At 38.5% G+C, this 14,159-nt stretch overlaps 1 protein-coding gene across 3 annotated transcripts in view; it reads right to left on the reverse strand.

The window, feature by feature from the left end:
- The window catches only part of ICE2 (interactor of little elongation complex ELL subunit 2), a 75,355-nt gene that overhangs the window by 10,505 nt on the left and 50,691 nt on the right, over positions 1-14,159 (reverse strand). For all 3 annotated transcript variants that reach the window (XM_053595267.1, XM_053595269.1, XM_053595268.1), the window contains 2 exons: positions 11,071-11,155; positions 8,089-8,139 (listed from right to left, as the gene is read on the reverse strand). In XM_053595267.1, coding sequence (XP_053451242.1) covers positions 8,089-8,139; positions 11,071-11,155 — 136 coding nt within the window. The remainder of the gene's footprint in view (positions 1-8,088; positions 8,140-11,070; positions 11,156-14,159) is intronic.

Consider the following 14,159-nt stretch of genomic DNA (forward strand, 5'->3'; position numbering starts at 1 on the left):
ATTAGAAATTCCAGGAGAAATTCAAACGTTGTCTCAAGAATTTAACGAATTTAAAGACAAAAACCACCAAAGATTTTGATGCACTGAAGCAAGAATTTGCAGCCCTCAAAGATCTGAAAAATACAGTAGAATCCCTCAGCAACAGAGAGGAGCAAGCAGAAGAAAGGATCTCTGACATTAAAGACAAAGCTTCTGAACGCTCCCAAACTCTCAAACAGGAAGGGAAAAGGAGAACAAAATGGATCATTCTCTCAGAGAGCTCTGGGATAATTCGAAAAAGGCGAAGATCCGCATCATTGGAATACCTGAAAGTGATTAAGTGGCCTCAAAATGCACAGAGGCCCTTCTCCATGAAATGATGAAAGAGAATTTTCCAGACATGCCAAGAGATTCTGAAATTCAGATAGCAGACAGATTCAGAACCCCAGCACAACTCAATCACAGTAAGACATCCCCCAGGCATATCATAATTAAATTCCCTAAGGTTAATATGAAGGAGAAAATTCTCAAAGCAGCCAGATATAAGAAATCCATTACCGGGTGGCGCCTGTGGCTCAGTCGGTAAGGCGCCGGCCCCATATACCGAGGGTGGCGGGTTGAAACCCGGCCCCGGCCAAACTGCAACCAAAAAATAGCCGGGCGTTGTGGTGGGCGCCTGTAGTCCCAGCTGCTCGGGAGGCTGCAGCAAGAGAATTGCTTCAGCCCAGGAGTTGGAGGTTGCTGTGAGCTGTGTGAGGCCACGGCACTCTACCGAGGGCCATAAAGTGAGATTCTGTCTCTACAAAAAAAAAAAAAAAGAAAAAAAGAAATCCATTACCTACAAAGGGAAGAATATTAGAATGACTAACGATCTCTCTGCTGAAACTTTTCAAGCCAGAAGAGGGTGGTCATTGACTTTTAATCTACTAAAACAAAATAACTTTCAACCCCAGATCCTATATCCAGCTAAACTGAGTTTCATTTATGGTGGAGAAATTAAATACTTTAATGACATTCATATGTTGAAGAAATTTGCCATAACCAAACCAGCTCTTCAGGATATTCTCAGACCTATCCTCCATAATGACCAGCCCAATCCTCTACCACAAAAGTAAACTCACTTAGAAACTTTCAATCAAACTCCAACTTCCACAATGGCAAAAGGATTAAAAATGTCCACTGGACTTTCGAAAAACTCGATACCCAAAATTTTACCAGACTTATCAATATTCTCCATTAACGTAAACAGCTTAAACTGTCTGCTAAAGAGGGACAGGTTAGTGACTGGATACAAAAACTCAGGCCAGATATTTGCTGCATACAAGAGTCACATCTTACCTTAACAGATAAATATAGACTCAGGATGAAAGGATGGTCATCCATATTTCAGGCAAATGGTAATCAGAAAAAAGCAGGTGTTGCAATTCTATTTGCAGACGCAATAGGCTTTAAACCAACAAAAGGAAGGAAGGATAAGAATGGTCACTTCATATTTGTTATGTGTAATACTCAATATGATGAGATTTTAATTATGAATATTTATGCACCCAACCAGAATGCACCTCAATTTATAAGAGAAACTCTAACAGACATGAGCAACTTGATTTCCTCCAGCTCCGTAATTGTTGGAGATTCAATACTCCTTTGGCAGTGCTGGATAGATCCTCCAATAAGAAGCTGAGCAAAGAAATTTTAGATTTACACCTTACCATCCAACATTTGGATTTAGCAGACATCTACAGAACATTTCATCCCAACAAAACTGAATACACATACTTCTCATCAGCTCAGGGAAAATACTCCAAAATCGATAACATCTTAGGTCACAAGTCTAACCTCAGTAAATTTAAAGGAATAAAAATTATTCCTTGCATCTTCTCAGACCACCATGGAATAAAAGTTGAACTCAGTAACAACAAGAATCTGCATACTCATACAAAAACATGGAAGTTATATAACCTTATGTTGAATGATAGCTGGGTCAGAGATGAGATTAAGAAGGAAACTGCCAAATTTCTGGAATAAAACGACAATGAAGACACGAATTATCAGAACCTCTGGGATACCACAAAGGCAGTGCTAAGAGGGAAATTTATAGCACTGCAAACCTTCCTCAAAAGAATGGAAAGAGAGGAAGTTAACAACTTAATGGGACATCTCAAGCAACTGGAAAAGGAAGAACATTCCAACCCCAAACCCAGTAGAAGAAAAGAAATAACCAAAATTAGAGCAGAATTAAATGAAATTGAAAACAAAAGAATTATACAACAGATCAATAAATCCAACAGTTGGTTTTTTGAAAAGGTCAATAAAATAGATAAACCTTTGGCTAACCTAACCAGGAAAAAAAAGAGTAAAATCTCTAATCTCATCAATCAGAAACCACAAAGACGAAATAACAACAGACTCCTCAGAAATTCAAAAAATCCTTAATGAATATTATAAGAAACTTTATTCTCAGATGTAGGAAAATCTGAAGGAAATTGACCAATACTTGGAAGCACGACACCTTCCAAGACTTACCGAGAATCAAGTTGAAATGTTGAATAGGCCAATATCAAGTTCTGAAAAAGCATCAACCATACGAAATCTCCCTAAAAAGAAAAGCCCCGGGACCAGATGTCTTCACGTCAGAATTCTACCAAACCTTTAAAGAGGAACTAGTACCTATATTATTCAACCTGTTCCAAGATGTAGAAAAAGAAGGAAGACTACCCAACACGTTCTATGAAGCAAAATCACCCTGATCCCCAACCCAGGAAAAGACCCAACAAGAAAAGAAAATTATAGACCAATATCACTAATGAATATAGATGCAAAAATACTCAACAAGATCCTAACAAACAGAATCCAGCAACACATCAAACAAATTATAAACCATGACCATGTCGGTTTTATCCCAGGGTCTCAAGGCTGGTTCAATAAACGTAAATCTATAAGTATAATTCAGCACATAAACAAATTAAAAAACAAAGACCGTATGATTCTCTCATTGATGCAGAAAAAGCTGTTGATAATATCCAGCATCCCTTCATGATCAGAACACTTAAGAAAATTGGTATAGAAGGGGTATTTCTTAAACTGATAGAGGCCATCTACAGCAAACCCACAGCCCATATCGTATTGAACGGAGTTAAATTGAAATCATTTCCACTCAGATCAGGAACCAGACAAGGCTGCCCATTGTTTCCATTGCTCTTTAACATTGTAATGGAAGTTTTAGCCATTGCAATTAGGGAAGGAAAGGTGATCAAGGGTATCCATATAGGGTCAGAAGAGATCAAACTTTCGCTCTTCGCAGATGATATGATTGTATATCTGGAAAACACCAGGGATTCTTAGAAGTAATCAAGGAATACAGGAGCATCTCAGGTTACAAAATCAACATTCATAAATCAGTAGCCTTTATATATAGCAACAATAGTCAGGCTGAAAAAAGTTAAGGACACTATTCCGTTCATAGTAGTGCCAAAGAGGATGAAACATTTGGGAGTTTATCTAACAAAGGATGTGAAAGATCTCTATAAAGAGAACTATGAAACTCTAAGAAAAGAAATAGCTGAAAATGTTAACAAATGGAAAAACATACCATGCTCATGGCTGGGAAGAATCAACATTGTTAAAATGTCCATACTACCCAAAGCAATATACAATTTTAATGCAATCCCTATTAAAGCTCCACTGTCATACTTTAAAGATCTTGAAAAATAATACTTCATTTTATATGTAATCAGAAAAAACCTTGAATAGCCAAGACATTACTCAGAAATAAAAACAAAGCAGGAGGAATCATGCTACCTGACCTCAAACTATACTATAAAACGATAGTGATCAAAACAGCATGGTACTGGCACAAAAACAGAGAAGTAGATGTCTGGAACAGAACAGAGAACCAAGAGATGAATCCAGCTACTTAGCGTTATTTGATCTTTGACAAGCCAATTAAAAACATTCAGTGGGGAAAAGATTCCCTATTTAACAAATGGTGCTGGGTGAACTGGCTGGCAACCTGTAGAAGACTGAAACTGGACCTACACCTTTCACCATTAACTAAGATAGACTCTTACTGGATTAAAGATTTAAACTTAAGACATGAAACTATAAAAAAATACTAGAGTGCAGGGAAAATCTTTGAAGAAATCAGTCTGGGCGAGTATTTTATGAGGAGGACCCCCTGGGCAATTGAAGCAGCTTCAAAAATACACTACTGGGACCTGATCAAACTAAAAAGCTTCTGCACAGCCAAGAACACGTAAATAAAGCAAGCCAACAGCCCTCAGAATGGGAGAAGATATTTGCAGTTTATCTCTCTGACAAAGGTTTAATAACCAGAATCCACAGAGAACTCAAACATCTAAGCAAGAAAAGAACAAGTGATCCCATCGCAGGCTGGGCAAGGGACTTGAAGAGAAACTTCTCTGAAGAAGACAGGCGCACCGCCTACAGACATATGAAAAAGTGCTCATCAGGCTGCGCCTGTGGCTCAGTCAGTAGGGCGCCGGCCCCATATACCGAGGGTGGCGGGTTCAAACCCGGCCCCGGCCAAACTGCAACCAAAAAATGGCCGGGCGTTGTGGCGGGCGCCTGTAGTCCCAGCTACTTGGGAGGCTGAGGCAAGAGAATCACTTAGGCCCAGGAGTTGGAGGTTGCTGTGAGCTGTGTGAGGCCACGGCACTCTACCGAGGACCATAAAGTGAGACTCTGTCTCTACAAGAAAAAAAAAAAAAAAGTGCTCATCATCTTTAATCTTCAGAGAAATGCAAATAAAAACTACTTTGAGATACATCTAACTTCAGTAAGATTAGCCCAAATCACAAAGTCCCAAGACCAGAGATGCTGGCATGGATGTGGAGAAAAGGGATCACTTCTACACTGCTGGTGGGAATGCAAATTAATACATTCCTTTTGGAAAGATGTTTGGAGAACACTTAGAGATCTAAAAATAGATCTGCCATTCAATCCTATAATTCCCCTGCTAGGTATATACCCAGAAGACCAAAAATCACATTATAACAAAGGTATTTGTACCAGAATGTTTATTGCAGCCCAATTCATAATTGCTAAGTCATGGAAAAAGCCCAAGTACCCATCGATCCACAAATGGATTAATAAATGGTGGTATATGTACACCATGGAATATTATGCAGCCTTACAGAAAGATGGAGACTTTACCTCTTTCATGTTTACACAGATGGAGCTGGAATATATTCTTCTTAGTAAAGTATCTCAAGAATGGAAGAAAAAGTATGCAATGTACTCATCCCTACTGTGAAACTAATTTATGGCTTTCATATGAAAGCTATAACCCAGTTATAACCTAAGAATATGGGGAAGGAGGAGAGGGAGGTGGGAGGATGGGCAGAGGGAGGTTGATTGGTGGGATTACACCTGCGGTGCATCTTACAAGGGTACATGTGAAACTTAGTAAATGTAGAATATAAATGTCTTAACGCAATAACTAAGAAAATGCCAGGAAGGCTATGTTAACCAGTGTGATGAAAATGTGTCAAAAGGTGTATAAAACCAGTGTATGGGGCAGCACCTGTGGCTCAGTGAGTAGGACGCCAGCCCCATATACCAAGGGTGGCGGGTTCAAACCTGGCCCCGGCCAAACTGCAATAAAAAAATATATAGCCAGGCGTTGTGGTGGGCGCCTGTAGTCCCAGCTACTCCGGAGGCTGAGGCAGGAGAATCGCCTAAGCCCAGGAGCTGGTGGTTGCTGTGAGCTGTGTGATGCCATGGCACTCTACCCAGGGTGATAAAGTGAGACTCTGTCTCTACAAAAGAAAAAAACAAAACAAAACACCAGTGTATGGTGCCCCATCGCATTAATGTACACAGCTATGATTTAATAATAAAAAAAAAAAGAAAAGGAAAAAAAGATATGAGGAGCTATGAGAATAGCAGAAACAACAGTGACTATCAGGCACTGAATATCATGAGCTAACTATTGTAGTACTGCTTCACATCTATTTTCTCATTAAATCCTCCACAACAAACCTTCAGGCCATACTATTAGGGAGATAAATTTGGCCTAAGCAACTTGCCCAAAGTTCAGAATGTAGGGCTAAGATAGAAACCCAGGCACTTGAATTCCAGAGGCCACATCCTTCATCACAATCCTCTACTGTTCCAATAATCAACGGTGTCGAATATTAAATCCACATTTTTCCTTCTTCTGTAGAAAGCTTTTAGGGATACAATGTATCATTATAAAGAGATATTAGATATGATTAATATACTCTAATTTCCTGGGATTACATGCTCTTATGAAACAAAGGTGGTAAGAACATAAGTTCTTTCCCACAGTATATGATTAAAACTAAAGACTAGTCATACTTTAGCTACATAGATCTGCCTAAAAATCTATTAAGTTACATTGTCATTAACTTTTTAAACTGAAAAGTAATAGATATTGACAATGGAGGTCCAGAGAAATAAATCACTCTATCTTTTGGGAAAAAATTTTTCCCAATCACTTTCGTACTTCCTCAATTTGGTGATAGGAATAAGTATCATTTCAAAGATTGAAAATCATATATGAAGACAGCTTTAGTGTTAAGAGGAATGTATTTAATTCATGGAGAATGAGAGATACTCCAAGGAAAAGTACCTTAGAAGTGCGACATAAGTGCAATGTACATATAGAGTAGGTTATTCTGCCTCCTATAAATGTTTATTTTCTAAACCTGGAGCCTATGTCTTTGTTGCTACCTGGCCAAAGGGATTAAGTAGGAGATGGAACTAAGGTTGCTACTCAGCTGACTTTCAAATGATTAGATTTTCCAATATAATTGTAAGAGCCCTTTGATGTGGAGGAGGGAGGCAGAAGAGGTTCAGAGGGAGATATGACTAAAGAAGAGGTCACAGTGCTTCGTTCTGTCTTTGTAACTCTGAAAGTAGAGGAAGAGATGGAAAAGCCAAGACATGCGGGTGAGGAGTGCAGCCCTGCTGATGGCTTGATTTTAACCCAGTGAGCCCTTTCACTCCTCTCACTTACAGAACTGCAAGCTAATACATTTGTGTTATTTTATAACATTAATTTTGTGGTAATTTGTTATAACTGCAATAGATTATTAACACAGAAGCTAAATAAAATACTGACAATAAAATTTCAAAAAGCATCTAGCAAATTTCATGTATAAGCATTGTGTTTCACATGAACAACAAGAACATACAAAATACAAATCTTGTCATAAAGTCATTGAAAAGTACCTAGGAAATTATTCACCACTGACATCATCATTCTACAAATACGGATACTGACATCTAGTTGCCTCACAAGTTAAAATGGAAAGTTGAAACTAGAACTTTGTGATTTTAACTCTGACTTCAGACTCAAATTATTTTCAAGTGTATCTTTTAGTAAGAGCATAAAAGAAGAAATACAAAAGTTCATATAACGAAACAGTTTGATAAATCATCAGATAGAAAATCCATATTCCAAGATTTGCCATGGACCCAACCATTTTTGATCATTAGCTCTATGCTTTTTCTTTATCCTGAAAGTAAAAATAATATAGGTAGGGTAGGCAGAATAATGGTCCCCATAACATCCACATCCTAATCTCCAGAACCTGGGAGTATGTCACATTTAAGGGCTTTACATATGTGATTAAGGATTCTAAGATGAGATTAGCCTGCATCATGTGGGTAGGCCCGATGTAATCACAAGGGGCCTCATAAGAGGGAAGCAGAAGACAACATGAACACAGAAGAGGAGATGTGCTTTGAAGACAGAAGAAAGGGCCACAAATTGAGGAATGCTAGTGGTCAGTAGAGACTGAAAAAGGCAAGGAAATGATTCTCTCCTCAGAGTCTCATCAGCCTCCTGACACCTTGGCGTGAGCCCAGTGAGACTCATTTTGGATTTCTGACATCCAGAACTATAAAGAGAATACATTTTGCTGTTCTGAGTCACTAAGTTAAAAAGTGATTTGTTACAGTGGCATCATGAAACTATGTTAACAGCCTTAGATGAAAATGTAATTGTAAGCTCATTAAAGCCAGATACTATCATATTATTTTTTTAATTTATTTTTTTACAATTTCAACTTTGACACGGTAATTTTTGCACACATCAATGCAAAACGTCCAAAGAATACTTACCTACTTAATTTCTTTAGAGTGTGTTGGAGGATGTTAAATAAACTTGAAATCCTATTAAACAGAAGAAATTCATATTAAATTAAAGCACAAAAAACTTAATTCTTGACAATCATAGCTCCTCTGGAAGAAAAATGCCCTCAATAACAAAAGAAAACAGAAGATGAGATAATGTAAAACAAAGAATAATGAAATTCATTTCTATTTGGATTAAATTATAATATTTACTTAATATTTGCCATTTCCTTATTTCCCTTCATTAGCATGAAGTATTGGGCTCTGTGTGAGTCAGAGCAGTTGTAAAGAGATGGTTATTGTATATTCAAATCATATGCTTTTGAAAATGTGCACGAGTCTGTATTAGTACCACCCTACAGAAGAGTTTGCCTTTTAGAGATGGTGATGACTTAGATTCCAAAGAAACTGACAAGTAAATTACATGTATGATGACAGAAAAGCCACTGACTGGGGACAGGATAGCAAAAGGGAAGCAACATATAAGATGTTATTCTAAAAATTTAGTATCTCTTCTAGACCTAAATTCACTCCCTTATTTCTTTCTTTCTTTTTTTTATTTTTTTTTGTAGAGACAGAGTCTCACTTTATGGCCCTCGGTAGAGTGCCGTGGCCTCACACAGCTCACAGCAACCTCCAACTCCTGGGCTTAAGCGATTCTCTTGCCTCAGCCTCCCGAGCAGCTGGGACCACAGGCGCCCGCCACAATGCCTGGCTATTTTTTGGTTGCAGTTTGGCCGGGGCCAGGCTTGAACCCGCCACCCTCGGTATATGGAGCCGGCGCCCCACCGACTGAGCCACAGGCGCCGCCCCCCTTATTTCTTTCTTAAAAAGATGATTTTCATTGGGAGAGTTGTGGCAGGTGATGAATAGGTTATGGAAATGCTTTTCTATTCATGGAATAGAAGTGGACGTATTTTAGAATAAGCAGAGAGTTCAAATTTGAATCTGGGACTCTTAAAAATCTGTGTCAAGCTGGAAATGTGCAGTCAGTACAAGTGACCATCATTTTTTATCCTAAGTGGTCAAACCTATTAACCACCAAGCTCAGCCATGTGCTAAGGCACATCCCTAAGTCCCAGTTTCCTCAAATATAAAATGGACATAATACCGCCAGCACCCTTTAAGCTTGGAATTGTGAGATGCAAATGAGATAATATTCCTAAGTTATTTACTTTAGCTTTTAGTCACTTAACAGTTCTGAGTGCAATAAATTCATTTCAATAGATACTATGCTTGGTAGAAAGGCAAACTTTTTTTTTTTTTTTTTTGAGATATAGTCTCACTGTGTCACCCTCGGTAGAGTGCCATGGGGTCACAGCTCACAGCAACCTCCAACTCTTGGACATAAGTGATTCTCTTGCCTCAGCCTCCCAAGTAGCTGGGACTACAGGTGCCTGCCACAATGCCTGGCTATGTTTTGTTGCAGTTGTCATTGTTGTTTAGCTGGCCTGGGCTGGGCTCAAACCTGCCAGACTCAGTGCAGGTGGCTGGTGCCGTAACCGCTGTGCTATGGGTGCCGATCCAGAAAGGCAAACTTTTGTAAGTCAGAATAGCCAAACTAAGAGTCTCAGACTGTCCTATTTTCCCTTCCCCACAAAGGGGTAACATGCTTGCTCCTTATGCATTTCAAGATGGTGGCCGCTGTCTGGCTCCAGCCTCCTTTGTCTTAACGAGAAAGGTTGGCAGTGCTGGCCCTATGCTTAATTTGGAGATGGAGATGATTAATGTGGACCAATCACAAATTGGGTCTGAGCTCCATCAAAGGATGAACAGATAAAGAACTTGTGCCATATGTATACAATGGAATATTATTCAGTTATAGAAAAGAATGAAATTGGGTTATCTGTGTCATCAAGGATGGAAGTGGAGGTCATCATATTAAGTGAACTAAGCCAGGCACAAAAAGACAAATATCATGTGTTCTCACTCATATGTGGAGCTAACAAAGTGTGTCTCCTGGAGGTAGAGAGAAGGGTGGCTACCAGAGTCTAGGAAGGGAAGTGGGAGTAAAGAGAATGTGGTTAAGGGGTACAAAAGTACAGTTAGACAGAAAAAATAAGTTCTAGTACTTGCTAGTACAGTAGGGAAATTATAGGTGGCAACAATTTATTCTGTACTTCAAAATAGCTAGAAGTGAAGAACTGTAATTTTCTTAACACAAATGTTTGAGATGACAAGATATCCCAATTACCCTGATTTGATCATTACACACTGTATACTGGCATAAAATGTAACATGCACTCCCAAAATATGTACAACTGAGGGGTAGGGGAAGGATGGGTGGAGGGAGGGTAATTGGTGGGACCACACCTACGGTGCATCTTACAAGGGTACATGTGAAATTTACTAGGTGTAGAATATAAATGTCTTAACACAATAACTAAGAAAAAGCCGTGAAGGCTATGTTAACCAATTTGATGAAAATATTTCAAATTGTATATAAAACCAGCACATTGTACCCCATGAGTGCATTAATGTACACAGCTATGATTTAATAAAAAAAAAGTACAACTATTATTTATCAATAAAAAAACACACAAACAAAAAAAAACAAACTGAGCCTGGGAAGGCCTTGATGTACAAAAGGATTAAAAGTCTTAAAATGAATTAAATCTAGGCTCTGCAACAGTAGCTCAGTGCTTAGGGCACCAGCCACATGCACTGGGGCTGGTGGGTTTGAACCCAGCCCCAGCCTGCTAAACAAACAAACAAACAACAGCAACAAAAAAATAGCCAGGTGTTGTGGCGGGCACCTGTAGTCCCAGCTACAAGAGAGGCTAAGGCAAGAGTTTGAGGTTGCTGTGAGCTATGATGCCACAGTACTCTACCAAGGGTGACACAGTGAGACTCTTGTCTCAAAATAAATAAATAAAATAAAATAAATCTAACCAGTATTTAGAGAGAAAGGAAAATTAGTGATCTCTTTAATGAGTTTTTCAATTCCTATCACAAAGTAAACTTTCTTACTTGAGTGCTGGAAGTTTTTCTTTTAATTCTTCTGAGGTAATTTCTTCTAGCAGGAAAAGCTTTGAAGTAAATGCATCAATATGCCCTAAAATAAAATATCAAACTTAAGAATAAGCAATTGCAATATTTAGAAAATAAAAATACCAAGAAGTTAATCTCCTTAAAGATGTTTGTACAAAATGTTACAAGAATTTTACATGCTAAACAATGGAGAAATATATATTTTATTAAGTCTATTAAGTAAAGCTATATCTTAAAATGACCTAAAAATTTAGATTATAAAATAAATATGTATTCATTCTAAAATATTTGCTGAATGTAGAAAAGTTTACCCATGTCCACATACACAAAATCATTTCAAAGCTTACAATTTATGAATACAACTGTTCAAATGTGGGTGCTTCTAATTCCTATTAAAGTTACATTTTTACAGAGTTTTCTTACAGATACACCTATTATCAAAGCAAGCAGAGAAAGTCAAATTTATACTCTGGGCCTGTTCAATATGTCTCTAGACACACTTGGTTCTTAAGATAAAAATTAGATTATAAAAATCTGGCTTATTATTTTTTTACACCATATGATTTCCCATGGTTAAAAAAAAAACAAACAAAAAAAACCAGTCTCCTCAGCCCTACTTTCTTACAAACATGACATGAATCCAGAATTCCAAAAAACAAAACCATAAATTCTCAAGATGATGCTTCTATTTTTAAAGTAGCATGTATGTTCTAAGACAAAATAGGCTGCGAGAACAGCAAGGTGCTGAAATTTACCAAGGGAGAGTGATAAAAGAGTCCTGGGTTGAATGTTCTATGATGTAGTCAGTATGAAACCACGTCATTGTACCACAGTTAGAAACGTCAAGTCGAGTTCAATGTTCAAATAAACCATTTTGTTTTCATTTTTTTCAACTCCCTGTATTAGTTATCAAAACAAATTACCTGGAAAGTTGATGCCAATCCCTGGGACAACAAAAAATGCAGATAATTTAACATCTCATTTTCACATCTAGCCCCCTTTCATTTCATTTGCTTTATGTGCTCATGCAAAGAATTTAACTAAAAACATTGCTACCAGAAGCCTTCCTTTTAAGACAACAAATCCACTTGTTCCCACACCTACCTGCTATTTCTTATGCCAAGTTTTAGTTTCGCCTCTGCACTATATACAATACTTATTACACAGTGATATTTCTGATAACAAAGACACATTTTGATGGTTTAAAAATCATAGGAAGAGAATATTAAGTACAAAAAATATTTTTAGAGATTACATATGCCTTTGAGGAGACTTGCTAACAGTTCTTACTTTTTTTTTTTTTTTTGTAGAGACAGAGTCTCACTTTATGGCCCTCGGTAGAGTGCCATGGCCTCACACAGCTCACAGCAACCTCCAACTCCAGGGCTTAAGCGATTCTCTTGTCTCAGCCTCCTGAGTAGCTGGGACTACAGGCACTCGCCACAACGCCCAGCTATTTTTTGGTTGCAGTTTGGCCGGGGCCGGGTTTGAACCCGTCACCCTCGGTATATGGGGCCGGCACCTTACCGACTGAGCCACAGGCGCTGCCCACAGTTCTTACATTTTTAAAAGAAATAATACAAAAAGTATGTCTGGGTGGCGCCTGTGGCTCAAAGGAGTAGGGCACCAGCCCCATGTACCGGAGGTGGCAGGTTCAGGCCCAGCCCTGGCCAAAAACTGAGGGAAAAAAAAAAAAAAAGTATGTCTTATAGTGCGGAACCTGTGGCTCAAAGGCCTAGGGCGCTGGCCCCATATGCTGGAGGTGGGGGGTTCAAGCCCAGCCTCGGCCAAAAACTGCAAAAAAAAAGTATGTTTTATAGTGTATATCAAACATGGTCTGTCAAAGATAACTACCCAGAGAATCCCATACTACGTGCTATGAGGCCCTAATTCCTCAAGGAGCTTACAACTCTCAGCACTGGAGCTTTCTAAACTGTGGGCCTCAAATGAGTTATCGATGTGCTTCAGAGATTCATTCCCAGAACAACAAGCACCACATGTACTTGCTATTAAACTGGAACAGACCACAGTGAGTCACGTGTGCACAGAGGAGAGTAAAACTCAGTGGAAATCAAGCAGAGGGGAGGGGGAGAAGGGGATGGGCAAAAACCTGCCTAGAGGGTATAATGAACACCATCTGGGTGATGGGCACTCAAGCATTACAGAAGCCATCCAGGTAACCAAAAACATTTTAACACACTTAACATTTTGAAACAAAAAATTAGTTAATGAAAGAGAGAGAGAGAGATTGATTAATCTCTTCAGCCCTCGGGGCAGATAAGCAATGATTGGAATGCAAAAGCTTCCCCGACGTTGCCCTTCAGCCATGAGCAATCTCCTGTGTGTGTCACAGCATGCTGTCAAATATTTGTTAACAGTGGAAAGCACAGTCCCATATATTAACAGTAGAGATAAAAACTTTACATAATGCAAATACAGCCTTTACTTACAAGTACTCATTTACACACATACACACGTACAGTCACACGTGTACAGGCAGTCCTTGCGTTGCCTGCAGTATGGGACCATAAAAATGATCATGTAGGTTGAAACACTGAAATCAATTTTAAGAATCACTGGGAAAATTTATAATGTTAAATTACATTTATATTTTTTGTCAAAGCATTACACTACATAAATTCTCCACCAATTATAAATGTATATATATGAAAATGAAAAAATAAGTAAAATACTTATTCTCTACACCAGCGGGACGCGACCCCTGATAACAATGAAATACGACCTGCATATCAGATATTTACATTACGATTCATAACAATAGCAAAATTACAGTTATGAAGTAGCAACGTAAATAATTTTATGGTTGGGGGGTCACCACAACATGAGGAGCTGTATTAAAGGGTCGCGGCATTAGGAAGGCTGAGAACCACTGCTACACACCGTAATTCAAAGCATTAAAATCACTGCGAATTAAAGTGTTTTATTTCTGGAGTGGTTTGAATAGTGCTTGTTGCCTTTTTATACAACTAACGATAGGAAGTGAGCATCTTTTCTATGCTGTGAACTGTCACACTCTTTTCTAAGTTAAAATCAGCTTCCAACATAGA

The sequence above is a fragment of the Nycticebus coucang genome, chromosome 6 (genome assembly GCF_027406575.1).
Source record: "Nycticebus coucang isolate mNycCou1 chromosome 6, mNycCou1.pri, whole genome shotgun sequence".
Taxonomy (NCBI): Eukaryota; Metazoa; Chordata; class Mammalia; order Primates; family Lorisidae; genus Nycticebus; species Nycticebus coucang.